Below are 22,343 nucleotides of genomic sequence, written 5' to 3'. Positions count from 1 at the left end.
AGCTGTTTCATTTGTTACATTAGACATGTTCTCTAAGCTATATTGCATTTTTAGTAGTTATGAAAGTCCCCTGACTCATACTCTAGCTCCATAATAATTTCTTTTCCTTGTCTGGATTTTTGAACCTTTTCCAAAGGCTATGTTTACTTAAAGATTGAGAATATCCTCTGATAGCCTGAAGAGTATAAAGAAACAGCCTTAAACTAAAAACTATTGCCCCATTAATCTATAACCATCTCTAAATATTTAACACTGCTTTTGAAAAAAAAAAGATTACCTTATACTTTCCAATGGGTTTCTTTTCAATGATTCAGGTAGCCGTAGGTATGGATATTTGAAAGGTCCATTCTTTGCCGTGGTATCCTCCACATAAGAGCTTAATTCTCAGGCTGACTGACAGTCGCACATGGGATTGTGTTCTAAAAAGCCCCTCCTCTTGCCAACATCTGTCTATTTATTTCAGATATAGAACAGACACTGAGCTTCCTAAAACGTGAAGTCAACGCTAGGTCCCAGATGTAATTAAAGTTGCAACAACCAGAGGGATAAATACTCTCCAAAAGGTACATAAGAATAAAGTCTTACCTTAACCTGAGCCATTAAAGGTCCCTCTTAATGGGACCTCTAAGTGCCCCCACAGGTGACAGAGTGAAAAACCTACAATCACCTCTATTACAAATATGGATGCAATATGAATTGTAAAAGATGAATACTGATGTTAGTATAAATCCTCTTAGGACTGCGACGACCCTTACTGAAAACAGGAGGCCAGCAGTCAGACACCGTTCTGACTTATAAAGTGAACTGGTACAACAACCAAAATGGACAAATTTAGTCCTTAGGCTAAATGGGGAAAGTTAATATTAATGAGCATAAGTGGTGTCCTTAGATACATGCTCATTAATATTAACTTTCCCTTCCAGCACTGGAAATATAGAACATTTTTAATAAATCAATTTATTTAGGATCACCCTTGTAGATTTGGCTTCTGGCTCAATAAAGAGCAGTGAGGGATGGACAAGGCAAATTACTGAATTCTCTCTTCTAATCGTAGGGTCCTATGAATTTAAAATATCCACATGAATTTGTATTATGATAAAAATTACTCCAATGTCTAGATATCTTGTTTAAACTTTGAATAAAGAAATCTGGATGCACAATTTTAACAACAATTAAAAAAAATAAAGCAGCCTGTGGTCCTCTGAAATGATTAATAGAAAAGTGATTGGAATTAATCACAAACACAAGAGGAAGCTGAAATTAGAAAGGGTTATTAAGATACTGTCCGCTGTTTAATCTCACCCCCTTATCAACACATTAACCTTGTTTTCTCTGCCTAAGCCCTGAGTCTTACAGCAAAATTAGGTCAGAAATTCACATCAGATCAGATCAGCTGATTCATTCCAGCACGACCCTGACACGCTGCAGATTTGGGTTTTGTTCTAGATAGACGAATATGGCTGAAGGCTTTGGGGGTTTGTTTCCTATGCTCTAAGCATTGGAGCTAGAGCTGGCTGTACAGTCATTTCTAAGGCTAGCAGTAGAGTATTCCTAAAAGTTGAGGTGGTCGTGTTTTTGAATTCTGGTTCATTTAACTGTCCCCACTTCACCTGACAAAGTGAACATCCATTTTCATGTATAAACGGGGCATTTCATTTTTCCACATACCTGCAATTAAGTCAGATCTAATAAGATTACCTATCCGTGACTATTCACATTGCACTGAAGGGATATTTCTTTCACTCAAATGCTCTTCAGTAAATGCTCCCTATTTCCATAAAGTCTTCTGCCTCAAATCACGAGTATGATTCCAGAAGCCATAACAATCTAAAGAGGATTTATGTAACTGCTAACATTTCTCTAATAAGAGCTCTCAATGTAATTATGTCTTTGGGTAATCATTTCAAATAGCAACCAATTCTAAATTTTGGTATCACAGTCATTTGCTTTCTAAGTAGACATGCTTTAATAAATAGGAAGCAAATATTTTCTTTAATTTTATTTTTAGTTATTTTTTCTCAATTGTCTAAAGGATGAACCTTCCTGGCCCTTTGTTTTTTTTGACTAACAGAGATACTGAAATCTTCAAATATAAATGGCTTCCAAGTATATATCTTAATATACAATTGCATGTATCTTTTTAAAGGAGCTGTAACTAATCTAATTCTGTTTCTGTCTGTCACTTTTAAAGAGGAAATATAACCTCATATAGATCCCTTGAGGGCATCCATAGGGAATAGAGACATTCCTAATCAGCCTAAGTAGTCCTTGGTGTCAGAACCACTTTGCTAAAATCGAGAGCTGTCTTCCAGACTTGCAATGTTAGGGGGAATTTCACTAATGTAGCATTTGTTTTATTAGAACAAAATATTCGACCCCTTTCTTTAATAGAAAACGTACTTAGAAAGATATGTACTGGGAACACATTTTCCAGTAGCTTTTTTAAAATAAAGGATATGTCTTATATTGTTTTCAAAATACTAATCATTTTACTAATAGTAAAATGAGATAATGCAAGAATGAATTTCAGAATCCATATAGAAAAAATTCACATGAAGAGAGGAGCCTCAAGCCTAAGCATGCATCACTGGGTTTACCAAATGATCTTTTTATTGCTCTTCTTGATGTTACTGGTAAAGAGTGAATCTTCAAAGGAGATCTTATATTAATAGGTACACATAAGTACTGCCTTACATGTTGTCTGTAACCAGCCTGTTCTCATTTGTCAGTTGCCTCCCCTTACTAACTAGTGCCTATGTGTGTCAATGGTTCAATATATCTATTATCCTTGTGTCTTAAACACCTCTCTTCATGTGTTACATGTGTAACAAACTAGGGTTTTCTAACCTATCTCAGGTGATCTCACTAGTTTGAAATGATAGGTTGTGCATGTTTGTTTTCTGATAGTTTTTTTTTAATAAAAAATAAATCTCATTTAACAATGCCTGCAGAAAACCATCAGAATTTTAACATAGCAGAAATAATGAGCTACTGAAATATTTTTTCATTATTCATTAGGTTTTCACCTTTTGAGTCTTTCTCTCTCTTTCCCACCAAATGTTGTTTGGAGCTATTAAGTACTGAGTATCACTTTTTATTTATTTAAAATTTTCTATCCAATAAGACTTTTCAGTGAAATCCCATTTGGGAAATGGAAGTGAAAATATAAGGAAGTTAGTAGCAAAAAATGGGCTCAACTTAGTTTAAAAATAAGTAATTGGGCTCAGAAAGCCCAAGTGACTTGGAACACTGAGAATGTGATGAGGAGATTTTTTCCTAAGAGCTCAGTGTTTTAAGCTTCCCAGCTTCAACACAAAAGGCATTTCAGCACATATGTGATCTAGAAGGTCAATCACATGAAATCCTATTTCCATTTTTTAAGCAATCCCTGGCAGTCTGCACATTTCTGAAATTGCAACTGGCATATTTCACAGAGAATTATCATCAATGCCTTTTCAAGGTCAAACATGCCTCATCTTTAGATTTTCAGCATTTACATTAAATCATAGTATATATTAAAGCAAGCATTCAGCAGATATGACAAAGAATTTTAATTGATTAGACTGTTCATTAATATCACGTTGAATCTTATGTACAATGACATAAATTGCATGTTAAAAGTATTAAATATGTGTGAAATTTAGATATGCCATTCTGCCTTGGTCACCATCTCTGCAACCTCAAAATGCCTGTGTGACCAGAATCTTGCTAAGGAGCTTTCAAAAATTTTAAAAATGAACTTCCTGGGTCATAAGGCAGTTCTATTTTCAGTTTTTAAAGGAATCTCCACACTGTTCTCCATAGTGGCTGTACTAGTTTGCATTCCCACCAACAGTGTAAGAGGGTTCCCTTTTCTCCACACCCTCTCCAGCATTTATTGCTTGTAGACTCAGTCATTAAAAAGAATACATTTGAATCAGTTCTAATGAGGTGGATGAAACTGGAGCCTATTATACAGAGTGAAGTCAGTCAGAAAGAAAAACACCAATATAGTATACTAACGCATATATATGGAATTTAGAAAGATGGTAACAATAACCCTGTATACGAGACAGCAAAAGAGACACTGACATATAGAACAGTCTTTTGGACTCTGTGGGAGAGGGAGAGGGTGGGATGATTTGGGAAAATGGCATTGAAACATGTATAATACCATATATGAAACGAGTCGCCAGTCCAGGTTCGATGCACGATACTGGATGCACGATACGATTGGGGCTGGTGCACTGGGACGACCCAGAGGGATGGTACAGGGAGGGAGGAGGGAGGAGGGTTCAGGATGGGGAACACGTGTAAACCTGTGGCGGATTCATGTTGATATATGGCAAAACCAATACAATATTGTAAAGTTTAAAAATAAAATAAAATAAAAAATAGAACACACACACACACACAAAAATGAACTTCGTATTAACAAAGTTAAAGCAACTCTAAAAATGTACTATGAGAATATTCTATATAATATTTAAATTTTATTATATCCTTTAATTGTCAGAATCCCAGAACACTGGTCCCCATACAAACAATATAAATTGAATTTGAACATTTCAGTAGATACTGAGATGGAATAATTTGAGAACCCCATCCCAAAGACAAGGAGGCCTTGAACCTCCTCCTCCTGCCCAGTCATGACTTTTCTGGCTCCTTTCTTGATTCTCCAGTTCCTCCCTTTGCATCATCCAGAAACTTCTATGTATGTCCTCACACTGCACATGTGTGTGTGTTAGTCCCTCAGTCGTGTTCAACTCTTTGCAACCCCCTGCACTGTAGCCCACCAGGCTCCTCTGTCTATGGAATTCTCCAGGCAAGAATACTGGAGTGGGTTTTCCTTCTCCAGGGGATCTTCCCGACCCAGGGATTGAAGCCAGATCTCCTGCACACTCTCATGAGCCCTGCTTTTATAAAACAAAGCCATCTGAGCAACATGGATGGACCTAGAGACTATCATACTAAGTAAATCAGACAGAAAAAGACAGATATTATATGCCATTGCTTATATATGGAATATAAAAAGTGATACCAATGAACTTCATTTACAAAACAGAAATAAACTCACATACGTAGAAAACAAACATACTTATCAAAGGGGAAAGGAGGAGATTTCGGATTAGGAATTTGGGATTAAAATGCATACACTATTATATATAAAATAGATAAACAACAAGGACCTCCTGTATATCACAGTATATCACTATACACTCAATATCTTGTGATAACCTAAAATAGAAAAGAATCTGAATATTATATATATATGTAATATATAAATATTATATATATATATTATATTATATTATACCCCTAATATAGGTATATAAGGGGGCACTAGTGATAAAAAACTTTCCTGCCAATGCAGGAGACATAAGAGAGATGCAGTTTCGATCCCTGGGTCAGGAAGATCCTCGCACACCCTTGCACGCCTTCTCACGCTCTCACAACCCACTCCAGTATTCTTGCCTGGAGAATCCCACTGACAGAGGAGCCTAGCAGGCTGCAGTCCACGGGTTCTCAAAGGGTCAGACACGACTGAACCAGCTTAGTATGCATGCATATATATCTTAATCAGTTTGCTGAGGACCTGAAACATTGTAAATCAACTGTACTCCAACAGAAAACAAAACAAATGAAAAAAGAACGTCATCTGAAAGGTTTCCAAATTTAAGAGATTCTACTAGTGTTTTGCTCCTTCCAAAAATATTTACATTTTAAGTTTGAACTCCAGAAAATATTTGATGAAAGAGTGTAGGAGAGAGTAGATAAGAGTTACTGATAGCAAGGGACATACTACATCTTCCTATTCCTAGCACGTGTGACGGCTACGGTACAATAATAAAATGATGCGTGAGGACCCAGGTTTGGGGCTGCTTCACGCAGGAGTAGTCATCCGTTCATTCATCGTTCCGTGACCCATACATTGCGGCTGAGCAGTCTGTGCTCCAATCTGAAACACTTGAGATCCCATCCCTTCCCACCTACTCAAGGACATAATCACAGTAATTTTTCCTTCCCTCTCCCAAGTCATTAACATTTCCCTTTCTATTGTAATCATTTATATCAGCATTTCAAAGAAACTAGCTTTCTCTCTTCTTAAAGGAAAAAAAAAACAGGAAAACAGAACACCATAAACTTCTCTTCCTCCTTCAACTACTCTCCATATGTGTGAATTTTATTTAACCTCAAAAATCCCTACAATAATTTTCTATTATTTTCTTCCTTAAGTGTGGGCGACCTGGCTTCGATCCCTGGGTCAGGCAAATCCCCTGGAGAAGAACTGGCAACCCACTCCAGTATTCTTGCTTGGAGAATCCCATGGACAGAGGAACCTGGAGGACTACAGTTCATGGGGTTACAAAATTGGACATGGCTGAGCGATTAACATGCACACATTTTCTTCCTTGTTTCAATTCCTCTTTTTCTATCCTCTCATGAACATAACACCACTGGGTTTTGTCCCCAGACTGCCAGCAAAACTTTTCTTGTCAACACCAATGTGGTAAAAAGCATTGTTCAATCCTCAGGCTTCAATATATTTGACGCACCAGTAAAATCTCTGTTCTTTAATCCCTTTTGTAGTTTCACTCTGATGCAACACCCACTTTGGTGGTTCTCTTATCTCACTACCTCTTCTTACTGGATTCTTCTCCTGTTCCTGTTATGTAAGCAAATATATGCCCCAAGGAACTGTCCTGGTTGCTTTTATTCTTTCTATCTAATTTTAGGTCCTAGGGCTTCTTAACTAGACTCTTGACTGCAATATCTATGACTCTCATATTAACATCCCCAACTTTGATCTCTACCATGAATCCTGGATCCAATTGCCCATCCAGAATTCTCCATTTGAATATCTAAAAGGACTGCCAACATTGGCGATGAAAGCTGAACTTCCATTCCCCCACCATTCAACCTAAACTTACTTGTCTTCAAATCTTCAGCATTTCATTAACTGTAAGCATCATTCTTCTAGTTGTCTCAGATAAAACCAACACATAACAACAGAACCCAGAACACCAACAAAACACACTTGAGAATCATCTTCAGTTCCTGTCTTTTATTCTATTTCTACATCTCATCAGTTAGAAAGTTCTAAGGGAGCCCATAATCTTGGTATTTTATACCACCTCTGCTAGTATCACCCTACTCCAAACTACCACCATCTCTCACATGAATCACTGCAAAACTTTCTCTCTGAATTCCCTGCATCCAGGTATACCCCATCCATCTATTCAACCCATGGAAACCATAGTAATCACTGTGGGATGATCAGTTAGAGCACATCATACCTATGCGCAAAAATCTGTAGTCTTTCTTCCATCAGAGTAAAACGTAAGTGTTTATAAGGCTTTGTATTACCTGATGGTCCACTACCAGTCTGAACTTGTCCCCCAACCTCAGTGTTTGCTCGGTCACAACAGGACGCCTTACCCTTGGAACACACCAAACTGCTTTCTCTGCCCAGAATCCTCTTCCCATAGATAGCCATATGTGGTTCATTTTTCCAGCAACAGGCTCCCAACGTCTCATACTCCTGCTCAGATGTTGCAGGATCTCAGAGTTCTTCCCTGGAGTCTATTCTTATCTTCCTCATCTTGGCTTGTTTTACAGTGTGAAAAACTGTTACCACCTGTCGTATACATTTATTTAAACATATCTTTCATGTTGCCTCTCCTTTACCCTCCTTTCAGAATGTAGTCTTTTATAACCAGGAACTTTGTTCTGTTTATTGACATTTCACAAAAGCTTAGGGCTTCCCAGGTGGCGCCTGTAGTAAAGAATCTGCCTGTCAATTCAGGAGACGTTAAGAGATGCAGGTTCGATCACTGGGTTGGGAAGACCCCCTGGAGAAAGTCACGGCAACCCACGCCAGTATTTTTGCCTGGAGAATCCCATAGACAGAGGAGTCTGGTGGGCTTCAGTCGATGGAGTCACAAAGAGTCAGAAATGACTGAAGTGACTTAGCACGTGCACATAAAAGCCTAGAACATTTCCTGGCATTCAGTAAAATTCCAATAAATATTTTACCAATCAATGAATATATTTGGCAGCAAGTTATTGGGATGGCCCAAAAACTGCATTCGGGTTTTTTCCATAAGACATTATGGAAAAACCCATACGAACTTTTCGACCCAGTAATTATTGAGCAATAATTTGGCTTAAGATTCTGTTCTAAGAACTGCACAGTCACTTACCTAAATTCCTGTCCCTGTTCCCTGAACTATAGACTTCTTGGAATTATGCCTCTTTGAACACTTTACCACCTAAGAATGAGTCATTTTCGCTGTCTTAGATCTTTAGATAGAAACTTTCTGAAGGTTGTTGATGAAACACAGAATCTAATAGTACAGTGATAAGCACACTGTGGGTGCTCTGTGTAGTCTAATAGAACAATTAAGCAAATAATTCTGTCCCTATGCTTAGAGAAAATAATGAATTTATGAGTTTTAATGGCAAAATTGGAAAACTTTAGATTTTATATATGAAGTTATTTTAAAAATCATGAGTTTTCTTTTTTGAGTTTCAGAAATGTTAAACTCACAGAAATAATTTAAAATGTTCATATACATACAGAAGTTTGTATGTACTTTGCATATACAGAGGTATATGCAAATCAGAGGTACTTTGCAGAAAAAAATTTATTGTAAGAAAGGAGCCTGTGATGTCAACTAAAACTGTTGCTGCTGCTACTGAGTCACTTCAGTCGTGTCTGACTCTGTGAAAACCCATAGATGGCAGCCCACTAGGCTCCCCCGTCCCTGGGATTCTCCAGGCAAGAACACTGGAGTGGGTTGCCATTTCCTTCTCCAATGCATGAAAGTGAAAAGTGAAAGTGAAGTCGCTCAGTTGTGTCCGACTCTTAGCAACTCCATGGACTGCAGCCTACCAGGCTCCTCCGTCCATGGGATTTTCCAGGCAAGAGCAATGGAGTGGGGTGCCATTGCCTTCTCTGAACTAAAACTGGGTAGAAATAAATAACATCTTACAAAAATCATATGCAATTATTAACATGTTTATGAAGCAATTTTATAAATATTTGTATATTTGGTAATAGAATGGATTTCCATTTTAATAGTCCAGAGAAAAAGATTGCACTCTTTCACAATGATCCTCTATGAAATTTCTTTTTATATGTTTGATTCCAAATCTCTCTCCCTGTTTCTCTCCCTCTTTTTCCTCATCAGTCATTAAATGACTGGAGTAGTACATCCTTACTTTGCTTCTTTATAAGAATGAATGTGTGTGTGTGTGGGTGTGTGTGTGTGTGACTCAGTCATGTCCAACTCTTTGTGACACCATGGACTGTAGCCTGCCAGGCTCCTCTGTCCCTGGAATTCTCCAGGCAAGAGTAATGAAGTGGGTAGACATTTCCTTCGCCATGGGATTTTCCTGACCCAGGGATTGAACCCAGTTTCTTGCACTGAAGGCAGATTCTTTACCACCTGAGCCACCAGGGAAGCCCATAAGAATGAATAGTCCACCTTAAAAGAATATTTTCTTTTCCTTCATATTATAGTGTTCACAGAGAGTAAGCAAAAGGATTAATTTCAGATTAGATGAAAAATCCACCAACTATCAAGACAGCTTACTATTACCATTCAGTTATCCAGGCAATTGATGGATTAATTTCCTGAATTCTGTCTCTTTGCCCTTAATAAATGTACTTCATTGAATAAATAGGACTCCATCAAACACACATTTCTACCTGTACCCTTACAATATATACACTCAAAAAATGCTGAACATTTTTTTGGAAAAATCAAAAGTTGTGTATCCTTCTTTTGATCTCAATACACTGGAAAATGTAGCCTCAGTTTGGAGGCTGCAATTGAGGCTCATTTGCATGTAGCAGGTAGATTTTGAAGCACAAAAGTCATTTCATTTGAACAAACCTGGGGCACTTAGTACCAGGTAAGAGATGTCATAGCCACAGAACTCTGCATAGAGACGGCACACTGAAGCTTCCACTTCAGAAACTCACAAAAGTCTAATCATTGACAAGTCTTTTCATAGAAAGATGAACTCTGTTATAAGATAAGGATGATACAAAGACCTTTAAAGATGAGGATTTTTCATTAAACATTAAATAAGTGTGTGTTCCCTTAAGCTTTTATCAAGAGATCGTTCAGTATGAACTTTTACTTGAAACTGAATTTTTTCCTCATCCCATCTGTGCCTCCATAATCATAACACAGAAGTAAACAACTTTTGTTAACTAAGGCAAGGGTCCTGTCCTTAAGGTGGGTTGTTTTCTGTTACAGTTGAGGAGACATTTTCACTTTGTCTTTTCAAGTCTAACTTTGGCAAACCCCTTCTTGAGCAGGTGACAACATCACAGTCTTCGCAGGACTCACAGACTCCCTGGAGTGAACAACACTCAGGACACTTTTGTTTATACTTACCGTTTTATTGCTTCTTCCTGTCTTCGACGTTTTTCATTCTTCTCTTTCAAGTAGGCCAGGTTTGTCTCGTTTCTCAAGCGATCGTTCTCTCGAGCAATGTCTGATGCATTCTGAATAACCAAGCCATCATAGGCCTTCATCCCCATATCCTCAATGTACTGGAGAAATGTGTCCAAAGGGTCTTCCTCGGGATTGGAGCTCATCATCTTGGAGGATTTCATGTGAAAAGGAACACTTCCTGTGGGATGAGAGCACATTTCACTTTCATCAGAGATGCAGATAAAAGCAAGGTGTTGCTTATTCTCCTAACGTCTCATCAGCCCCAAACTCCAGTGTCTATGGTAGAATCGACTTAGAGAAAATGTCTCATTAGAAATCACAGTTGCATGTTGAAAGTAAATACTAAATGAATTTTGCCTGGGTAGCAAACACTTCCTCAAAGTGGCAAAATAAACAAATCAATGGCCAAAGCTCTTGCACTGAAGGGTGATGTGAAGGTATAAACATTTGGGGAGAAAAATAACATAGGTTATGGGCTTATCTGGTAGCACAAGTGGTAAAGAATCCTCCTGCCAATGCAAGAGATGCAGGTTCGATCCATGGGTTAGGAAGATCCCCTAGAGAAGGAAATGGCAACCCACTCTGGTATTCTTGCCTGGGAAATCCCATGGACAGAATAGCCTGGTGAGCTATAGTCCATGGGGTAGCAGAGGGTCAGACATGACTGAGCATGCATACACCACACTGTGTAAACAGCCATGATTTTGTTTCTCAAAAATGTGTTCATATGCCAATAAGCTATATTAGAGCCAAGCTCTATTTCTTTTTTGAACACCATAACAACTTTTGTGTTCAGTTTCAAATAAAATAATGTAATAATTGGGAATGAACTTTCTCATTGTATGTTTTCCTTGCAATTTAAAGTTAAGATTTATGAATCTGAACAATTCATGCAAAATAGAGCAGTTATCAAGGAAATGCACTTTTCTAATATAAATTGGCTTAGAAATAATCTCTTTGTGGTCCTCCATTATTCTCCAAAATGGCTTCATACTGTAACTCAAAAATCATAGATCACCAGAACCATGTTAATACTTACCACTCTGGTCATTCAAGCAATGGCAATTTTGATTATCCTTACTACTTGAAGGATTAAAAACCTGAGCCACAGAAAGGAACTCTGAAAGCCAAAATCAAATCAAAACAAAAACATAGGACTTTACAAACTCACCTATAAAATGATGGAAATAATAATGCTTAGCTCCTACTGATATGAAGATTATGGGAGGTGATGACTATAGAGAATTTCACACAGAGTTCAACAATAATAAGTGTATGCATAATAAAGCTTGTTGATATTATTGACAGGAACAATCATGTAAAAAAAAATATATAGATGAATGGGTAGATAGATAGCCAGCAGGCTATAGAAATCAGCATGGCTTGAAGTAGAAGTATCCAAAGAATCATAGAAATAAATGAAGCCAGGGGATAGAGAAATTGTGTTTGTATCAATCAAAATAGAACTGAATTTTAATTAATTACATGTAGAATAAATATTTTACACTTATAGCTTAATAATGCTTACTGTCCTCAGTTGCATATTCATCGTGGTAAAGCAAATCTTTGCTAATAGCAAAGAAAATGTTGGCAAATTTAAAAATTATAAATCACCTTTACATCTTTTACTTTCTTCAACAGTCTCAGAAAGATTTTTTTTTAAATATCCGCTGAGCTTTTTAAGGTAGAAGTCCTAGACCTTCATTTTTACCATTTCAAATTATTTCCATTGTGATTTTTTTACAAGAATAATCATGTTTCATAACCTGGATCGTAGCTATGGAAACTTCACTTCTTATCAGAATTTATTAGCATTTCAGCTGCCAGTCAATCCATACGTTACTTGAAGCCCACTCTAAATTTAAGGATTTATTCTTCAACATGTAAGAAATTGTTGAAACCAGAGGATCAATGAATTGTTCTTCCACTCATGGTTTTCTGTTATCTTGTTTTCTTATGTTTAATTTGGTTTTAAGCTGTAATGGGTTGGTAAATGAAATGGACTTCTAATTGCAACCACCTAATGTGACAAATTGTATTTCATTATCATCCTATCAGAAGTGGTGAACATACATAGGAATAAAAAAATTCTGCTATGAATGATTGTAATTCGTGGGGGAGGGGATGCAACATGATACTCAAAGAGCTAAAGCATTAGTATTATTGGGAAATCACTTCTACCAAGGATTTCAGCAAGAGGTGTGCTTCGATAAAAAAAGATCTGCACAACTTCATGGCAATTATTTCTACCATAGTTAAGCAAGCCAAGTCAGTATTACGAGGATTCTAGAGAGAATGCCTCAGGGTGGAAGATGATCACTCCTACTCTGCCCTGGAGCAAAACTGTCTATTTCCCATCATGTAAGGCATTATCCAAAGATTTTTATTTCTTCCCTTAAGTTTTCCTCTCCATCCAGATGACACTTGCGATTCTTTATGGAGTTATATATTCCAAACATTAACCAGATTAATTGTGCACCTCTGAAAATTAATTATCTCCCTAAGTGGCCTTTCAACTTGGTTAGAGTTCAAATTTGTTTATTTTGAGAAAATATTAAATAATAACATAGTAAAATATGTGTACTGTGGAGAGTCCTATTATAAGGTGTTTTTTAATTGAGATGAAAATTTGGGGGATGAAAATCAACTGTGAAATCTAGTAACACTTCAGAGCAATGAAAACTGGATGTTGGTGAACATGCTTGAGTCATCCAGTTCTAGAGGATATTTGTTTCTACAATCATTCATTTATTCAAGTATTTCTTGAGCACATGTTATACACTGTGCCGCGTGCTAAGTTGCTTCAGTCTCGTCCAACTCTGTGCAACGCTATGGACGGTAGCTCACCAGGCTCCTCTGTCCATGGGATTCTCCAGATAAGAATACTAGAGTGGGTTGCCATGCCCTCCTCCAGGGGATCTTACTGACCCAAACCCACATCTCTTGCATCTCCTGCATCGGCAGGCAAGTTCCTTACCACTAGCGCCACCTAGGAAGCTCCATATTATGCATTGCTGCTGCTGCTAAGTCACTTCAGTCGTGTCCAACTCTGTGTGATCCCATAGACAGCAGCCCACCAGGCTCCCCTGTCCCTGGGATTCTCCAGGCAAGAACACTGGAGTGGGTTGCCATTTCCTTCTTCAATGCATGAGGGTGAAAAGAGAAAGTGAAGTCGCTCAGTCGTGTCCGGCTCTTCGTGACCCCACAGACTGCAGCCTACCAGGATCCTCTGTCCATGGGATTTTCCAGGCAAGAGTACTAGAATGGGGTGCCATCACCTTCTCCAATATTATGCATTAGGCAGTGATAAAGGCAAAATTGTATCCCTCTAGACATTCATTTAGCAGTGAAAGAACACAATAAGTAAATAATTGCAATGCAGTGTGACAAGGGCACTAATTCACTTGGCAGTGTTGGCATTCACTAGTTTGTCATGGTGATGGTCAGCATTTTTGATGACGAACACTTTTCAATGGTTATATGTAGTCTTCAAAAGTAAAAGTAAAAAAAATAGATGGGCTGTATCACTATTTAAGTATCATAATTTTTTTTGCCTTTTTAGTGCTAAGTGTTCTATCATGGCTGACTCTTTGAGGCCCCATGGACTATAGTCCACCAGGCTCCTCTGCCCATGGAATTTTCCAGGCAAAAATACTGGAATGAGTTGCCATTTCCTTCTCCAGGGGATCTTCCCGACCCAGGGATCGAGCCCATGTCTCTTGTGTCTCCGGCATTGGCAGGTGAATTATTTGCCAGTAGGGCCACCTGGGAAGCCCTTTTGCCTTTTTGTCCACATGTAAAATGTAGTTTGTAATGTAGAGAGAAATGGTGTCAGTCTTGAAGGACATATAGTGGAGTTGTTGACCACAACAGCCTAAAAGTCCTAAACTAAAGCACTCCTAGATCTATGACTTTGTGCAAGTTAATTAACCTCTTTAAGTTTCAGTCTCCACATTTAAGAAATCATTATTTACCTCCTTACACTATTGTGAGGATTCAGTTAGAAAACGCATGCTCAATATGGGACCAAATTTATTAGTCATTAACATTAGATGATTCTCACAATTTTCAACTGTGGTGAAGATAAGGTTTTGTAATAATTCCTCTATAAATATAGTTTTACTTGAAACATAATAGAATAGAATGCTTAATGTTCAACTTCCTTAATCAAAAGTATGCAAATAGAGGCCATGAAAAGGGTTAATAGATTTGCTCACTAACCAAAAGCATTTAAAAGTACTTATCCATTCTGCTCCTTCCCTGATGGCTCAGCAGGTAAAGAATCCACCTGCAATGCAGGACGTACAGGAAACACAGGTAAAATCCCTGGGTTGGGAAGATCCCCTGGAGAAGGAAATGACAACCCAGTCCACTGTCTTGCCAGGAAAATCCCATGGACTGAGGAGCCTGGCAGACTAGAGTCCACAGGTTCACAGAGAGTCCAACACAGCTGAGCACCCACGCACACCCATTTTTCACATCTAGAAAATAAAGGCTTTGGGGAATACGAACCAAGACATGTATCCCATCTTGCAAACACTTAGACGCCACCCATACAAGCCCAGCGGTATTTCTCAGAAAACTGGACTATGAATGAACAGATTCATGGCCTCACCTAAGAAAAGTGAATCATATTAAGTGTCTACCTCTTTACAACTGCTACCATTCCCATGCAGGGAGAACCCACAGACAAGTGTGATCTTGAATCAGCCTTTCAGAAATGTGTATTCATGGCTAAGACAGATATTTAATCAGATATATTTGTTATCACTAAAAATTTGACTGTGTTTTGATTGTTGGATTTAAATCAAGTTCAGTTCTAGCCCTTGAAGGGCAATCCTATATGCAAACATTTTATGAAGGCTTGTTTTGAGACCTAATTCCTAAAGTTGGCATCATAAAAGAAAATAGTTAAGAAGCAAACAGGCAACTTCCTTCAGGAGCATCTTTAGCCGTATTGCAACTAATTAATTAATGAGTCTACGTCAGTCAGTAGATCAAAACCATTGCCTAGCATATTTTAACAGAGCCTGTGAAATTGAATGGAAAGTTTGCATTTCCCCAGGCATCTCTTTTATTTGAAATATGTGTCTTCAGCCATTTTTGCTCAAAACCAATTAGAAATTTTAGCACCCTACCCCCCTCCGCAGTGGTTGAAAGCTGGCATCCATGGTGTCCACCCACAAAGCAGATATGTTTTCTTTGGAATGCAGAACATTGATTCGAATAGCTCAAGATTTTTTTTGTATATGTTCTTTTTCTCGGAAGTTGTGGTCAATATTTAAAATTTGTGTCAGGGACTCTTCTGGGAAAGCATCTAAAATAATGGAGATCAGAATTCCCATACAAACCACAGACAACTTCAAGCATTCACTTTATGCCTTTCTTGTACTGCTGTATTCTTCATTTATAAGGCACTCTTTTTATTCAATTTTTGGATCACTGTATTTAGAATCAGCCCATTCTAATAACGAGCTACAGAAGTTGGATTAAATAAAACTGAATGGTTAATTGCTCAGCTTTCTTTTATTTTATTCTTTAACTTTTGTCATTTCCTATTGACCACACCCTTTGTAAAGATTACTTTGTATAGTATTGTGATACTTATCAGAATTTGAAATTTCACTTACTCAGCTAAGAGGCACCAGGTGGGATTCAGGTCATATTTATGCCATTAAACATTTTATCTTTTCATCAAATTAATAATTTCTTTATTTTCTTTTAACATCATCACTTGACCTTACTAATGTTGAGCCTAGAACTGAAAGTAACATTACATTTCTTTACAAATATCTCCACTGAAATGAAACTATCCATTATATACATAAACAGAGCAGAAAATATACATACGGCTATTCAAACACAGTACATGGAAACATTTTAAAATGTTCCTTTCTCTTTCTGTTGCCACTGCTTGCATCCAAGGAATCCAACAAGATGAGACACTTTATGAATTTAAGTGTTCAAGCCAAAAAAAAATGGAAGCCTATTTTTGAGAAGCAAGTACATGCAAAAACTTTAGCTAAGATCATATTAATACATTTACATGAGCTATTCCCTTTGTAAATTAAGAAACAAATCTTATATGGCTGAAATTTTGAAGCCATATAAGAGGATATTTAATGTGGCTGTAAAAAATGGTGTCAAGGTTGGGTTCCCCCATAGTCTAGAGGGCTTTTGATTAACTATAGGCTTTTTTATTTTTTTTAAGATACACCAAAAGAGTCAGATAAATATCAGGTATGCCATCTTCTCATACATGTAAAATAATTTTTCTTTTCTTAAAAGTCAGAACAGATTCCTCCTGTAGTGTAATTTCATGCATTTTGACATCAACCACTCTGACTCCGTAAGAAATGGCTCCAGTGGACGTGTACACTGACTTCTCTGGCAGAATCGTCCTATGAGCCGTTTATTACCATTTACCCAAAGCAGAGTTCTAGCGTACCAGCATCCTCTCAGTGAATTAGTCCTCTGGCCCTTAGGAGGACTGCTTCTTTTTTCCTTTCTTGTGGTGTTTACTCAGAATTTCTGAAACGGAGCTGTGTTCCATTTAAAACCTTGATTTTCCAAGACATAAAGTTGTGAAAACTCTACCTATCCAGATATTTTCCACATACACTGAGGGGTAGTAGAATCAAAAACATGTGTGTGGGAGGGAACTGCTCCCCAGTCTTAAAGTTCTGTAAGAAATGTCTTAAATTTTAGGTCACATTTAACTCCATATGATGTTACAGCCAGAATAAGATAAAGTTTATTTTGTGCTATTATGTTATTTGAGAAAAACAAAATACGTAGAAGGGGATAAGTTTCATGGTGGAAACCTGAGACACTTTGCTTTGATTTCATGTTAATGGTTTTCACTTTATATGCATATGGGAAACTTTTCTAGTCCCCACCCCTTATTTGTTTCTTAGGTTTTCAAACCACACCTGTCTCAACACTGTAAGGAAGCTATTTGATTTTGGCTTATTACAATTTGATTTTCCCTCCCACACCAATCATTGCATCTTCTCTGAGACAGAGAATCTTATTTTGTCCAGTAGTATCTATTCATCCAAATAAAAAAGTTTCTCATGGCAATTTTGACTATATTTTTTGTTCATCAGGAGAAAAAGATCTTTTACATTTTTTGCATGTACTCACATCAATTTGAAAAAATAGGTATTTAAATAATCAGGCTTCACATACATATGTAAAATACATATGCAAATTAATATCAAATTTGCTGACTTCACGGAGGACCAAATCAACAGACTAGATTGCCTGGTTCCACTCCACAACTCATGCAAACCATGTCAAAATTATTTTTCTGATCAAATCTTATAATGTGTAAAAATAAGTCCTATAATTTCACTTTGATTATGCTTGAAATCCTGCTCTCCACCCCACGAATGGTCACGCTTAATTTTTCATTCCACTGTCATCAAAATGCAGCTGTTCTGCCCAAAATGGGAAATGTTAGAGTTAAAACCAAGAGAGCTTGTTGAAGTGACTACAAAGACAGTGATTGCTTTTTTTTTTTTTTTCCTCAAAAAGCAGATTACTTTGTAGTGAGTTTTTCTCTACTATCTCTCTTCCCAAAATGGTTAACACGGGCATTGATCACGTTAGCGTAGAAGCATTGTAAATCAGATATCCACTCCCACCCCAACTTTCAGGCTGTCATGGAACTATTTGCCTATGTTCTAAAAAGACTGCACATTTCACTAATATTAGGGACTCACTCAAAATGTCAATGGCTGAGGTACTTTTTGGAGCCTTTGGCCAGATGTTTCCAGACGCTTACAAGGCAGTATTTGCAAACTAGATATAGTCAGTATAATAAATTGCTGACTGGAGCAACAATAGAAATCATCTAATTGGGTTGGAAGGCTATGACTTACTTTAAAAAAAAAAAAACAATAGCCAACCTTCCTGTCTCCAGGATTTTTACACTTCTCTTTCTAAACTTTACTAATGCTCCAAGTCCTTGGGCTTCTCTGCAGTTCCTTGTGAAGTTGTAGTATTTTTTCCCCCTCAGGTCTGCATTCACTGATTTTCTAAATCGGTAATGTCTTTCACAGAGTCCCCTCCTTTGCTGAGTTGGCAAACATGTTGCACTTTCCACAGAAAAATGAAATAATTTTGTCATTTGTGGCTCACATGTTCTCATGTTAATTTGTTTGCCACTTGACTATCTACAAAATAAGTTGAAGCATTGTCTGAAGTGTGAATTATTAAGAGAGAAGTTAATTTCCACTTGTGTTCTACAGTCATTAATCCACACTACTCAGTAAGAAATTGTTGCGTGTTAAAATGACCAGAACTACATCGTGGAAGCTCTTCTCTTGAGTCCTCTTATTTTTGGACTATATTTAGAATAACATTCCAGTTCTTGGTACTGAAACAACTTTAAGATTTCCTAACGACAATGAACAATATTATTTCATGTACTAGTTCTTCCAGATAGGGAATATCTGCATTTCTTGTATTTAAAATTTGCCAGTAGTTGGAAGAATTAGAATGGAGACACCCCAACAAAATAAGTATGTGTCCCAAGTAAAACGGGTCCACCTAAAGTTCTCAAATATTTATTGTGATGAGACTAGTGTAATCTTCCTGGTATTGATTGGTCCTAAAATATATATTTCTCAAAGAAATTTATGTCTTATCAGTTAGGAAAAAGCAGTTTCAGCTTTGCTCTATTCTGATAGTTTGGATTTTTATGTTTTGGTTCTGTGCCTTTTCTTTCTTTTTTCTTTCTTGAGAACACAAAACTGGGCTGAAACAAATGTGCTAAGACATTGTTGTAAAATATTTATGGTATGAAATAGCAGATAAATAGCTAGCATGCACCACATGAATGCCAATTAATACCCTGGAAAATATTTTCAATGCTTTTAATAATTCAACATGGCTTATTTTACCAATGAAGATCTGGTTTAACCATTTCTGCGGTAATATAACTAAGTGGCTAAGAGGGTACAGAATAGCCTGAGGCTCATTAAAGCCTTGGATGCCTTTGCTGTGGCTTTCTTTCTGCTCCAGCTAATAAGACATGCAAACTTCAGCATTAAGTATCCCCAGCTAAAATCATTCCATCTTATAACCAGATTGCTTGATCTATTTAGTGCTGGATTCAATTAGCATGCTTAGAGAATCTGAAAAATGAGATACATACCAAAATTTTAAGTCCCCAGGGACAGCTAAGTGCAATATTCAGAAGGTGACTTGTGTCTGTCAGAGCCCTCTCTCGCGGCTGATCTCAGGGCAGTTCTGTAGGAGTCATCCAGCACCATAGGAAATAGACTTGTAGTTCAGCTCAGTTTTTCTTCAATTAAAGTGCATTGGATCTGGATGGGAAAAGTGTCCACTCCCAGATTCTTCATCACTAGAGATCAGAGCATTCTTGATGTTCTTTCTATCAGATAAAATGGCCTTTAAAGTTTGCTAGGAAGATTCAGTGGCAGAAGACAGGTGCTTGCTTCCTTAAATCGACATTCAGAGAAAAGAGGGCATAGCTAATGGGTGGGGATGAACACACAGCCTCTCGCCTTCCAGGTCCAGCAGGAAGAAATTGAATAATTTTACCCACTTTGCTACACAGATGATTATAAGACTCGAAGCAATCACCCAGGCTGGCTAAGGTGCCTCATTTGATTATATTCTGTGAAGGCAAAAATAAATGAAAACAAAAAATCAGAAACATCCTTTCTACATGTCTCCTTTCAGCCAAAAAGATGCTCTTTCTCATTGCCACTTACATACAGAAGGTTTGGAGCAGCCTAGCTTGTGGCATCGTCCCTCCCCCGTGACAACCAGCCCTCTCTCTCTCATTCTCTCTCTCCCCTCCCTCCCTGCCCCTGACTCCCTCCCTTCCTGCTTCTCTCTCTCTCCTCTCCAGCTGCCTTAGTCTGTTGATGCTGCTGCTGATTAATCAGGGATTCTGAAACAAAGAACCTACCTTCTGAAATAAGCAGTAATCTTTCTTCTCTGTTTCTGCAATCCGTCTGCATTGAACGGCAAAGCTGCCAGCGTTCTAGCACCTTGGATAGTTCCTGCTCACTAGGCCCATTGGAAAAGGGAGGCGAAGCAACTGAAGAAATGACAAGAAACCCAAAAGCAGCATCGTTCTACTTCAGATTTCGGCTCCCTGGGGTCTCTCATCCTCATTAAAGGCCTCACATCTAGGCAACAGAGCCTCTCTCTTTCATCTATCTGAGCTGAAGTCTGATTAGTAAATAATAAAATGAGAAGAGGATAAAGAAACCCCTTCATTTATAGCCACTACAACACTAATTCAGTCTTTATGGAGAAGAGAAATATGAATCCATCAAAAATAACTGTTCTTACTCCCAAGGATGTTTAAGTCATAAGCTTCGCACCCCTGGCATAGCTAATGAAAATGAGCAACAACTTAAACGGAACATTCAGATCTCAGTTTGATACCCTTATTTGATATCAATTTTGCCTCCACCCTTTCTCTGCACAGCAGAGCCAGGCACACAATTACTGCTGACGTTCTTCAGGCTGCTGCTTGGGGAAAGAGGGGAGGAGCCTTTTAACCTCATCAAAACAGCTTCATGCCACCTGCTCCCATGGCATGAGAAAAAAACTAGCCCAGTTAGAAAGAACACGCATGGCACATGCCTATGTGGAATAAAGATCTCACTTGGAGTGCACGTTATTTATTTACTTTTTAACAAAAATAAGATGTGAATTAACCACGGCATGTGTGTCATTAACTCCTATAGAATCACTGTGGAAATTATGTAAAGTAATCCTGTTTCCTACATATGCTGACAACTCCCCTAACACGTCTTAATATCTTACTGAATATATTCATATATATCACGTTATATAATACAATCTATATAAACAGACATAGATACACACACAAACACCCATATATCTACATATATATGTATATATATCAAGTCCTAAATTTTTATCTAATGTGCTTTTCCTCAGAGTAAAAACTGTAACAAAGTAAAATGTAAATGATTTAACATATAAGTTCCTTCTATGGTAAAAGTAACAGTAGGCAAAAAGTTTCTGCTTCATTCCAGCTAAAATATAAATTTTAAAGGAGAAAATTAGTTTATTATTCAATAGTGACTTCTAGAATTTTTCTCTTCACATTCTTTTCTAATAATTCTTATTGTAAATTACCTTCACTCAAAAGCTGATTTTTCTCAACGGTTAACCTAAACATAATTCATAACTAATTTCTTAGAAAAATGTGTTCTGAATGTAATTTTTCATATATCAACAGGCCACGAAAAAGTAATAAACTTAAGTTCACCTTCTCGATTTTTAAATGCTATCTGGGACTGTGGTATTATTTTACAATTTTAAACTTGTGAGTATCTGCAGGAAAATGAAATCAGCACACTACATTACTATAAGACTTTCAGTTTTCACATGTCCTAAAGTGCATTCCAAAAGCGAATCACAGCAGTCATTTATTTTCCGATCTTCATGCATCTGCTTTTTGTTCAGAACAGCACATATGTTTAATGAACTTTGGAAGATTAGACAGATGAAAAGCAGGAAGGGAAATATAATTGGGAAAGAGAAGAGGTCATCTCTCTCCTTATCTCTCTCTCTCCCCCTCCTACCCCCATCTCATTAAAATTCTAAAAACTTAGCACATTGTCTCAAGTACTGCTTATGAGCTAAATAACAACCACCACACTATGATCAAGAGGCTTAGTTGTGAATCATTAATAATAGTCAACTGTCCCTAAAGAAGTTGTCTTTCAGCACATGACTGAAAGTAGAATAGATTCTTTATAAAGAAATTATATGACAGACATCTTAGAAAGTGGAAATATTTTATCATGACTGATAATTTTAATCAGATTTGGGAGGTTATATTTTTCAACTATAAAGAGCTTGAATAGGCAC

At 37.4% G+C, this 22,343-nt stretch overlaps 1 protein-coding gene across 1 annotated transcript in view; it reads right to left on the bottom strand.

The window, feature by feature from the left end:
• The window catches only part of NYAP2 (neuronal tyrosine-phosphorylated phosphoinositide-3-kinase adaptor 2), a 315,522-nt gene extending 295,234 nt beyond the window's left edge, over positions 1 to 20,288 (bottom strand). The window contains exons 1-2 of the mRNA XM_061386621.1: positions 19,615 to 20,288; positions 10,392 to 10,629 (exon numbers count right to left, since the gene is read on the bottom strand). Coding sequence (XP_061242605.1) covers positions 10,392 to 10,612 — 221 coding nt within the window. The 5' untranslated portion in view covers positions 10,613 to 10,629; positions 19,615 to 20,288. The remainder of the gene's footprint in view (positions 1 to 10,391; positions 10,630 to 19,614) is intronic.
• Positions 20,289 to 22,343: the final 2,055 nt, after the last annotated feature.

This window comes from Bos javanicus, chromosome 2, assembly GCF_032452875.1.
Source record: "Bos javanicus breed banteng chromosome 2, ARS-OSU_banteng_1.0, whole genome shotgun sequence".
Lineage (NCBI taxonomy): Eukaryota > Metazoa > Chordata > Mammalia > Artiodactyla > Bovidae > Bos > Bos javanicus.
The sequence above is the reverse complement of the archived record's forward strand: the minus strand, read 5'-3'. Positions and strand labels throughout refer to the sequence as shown.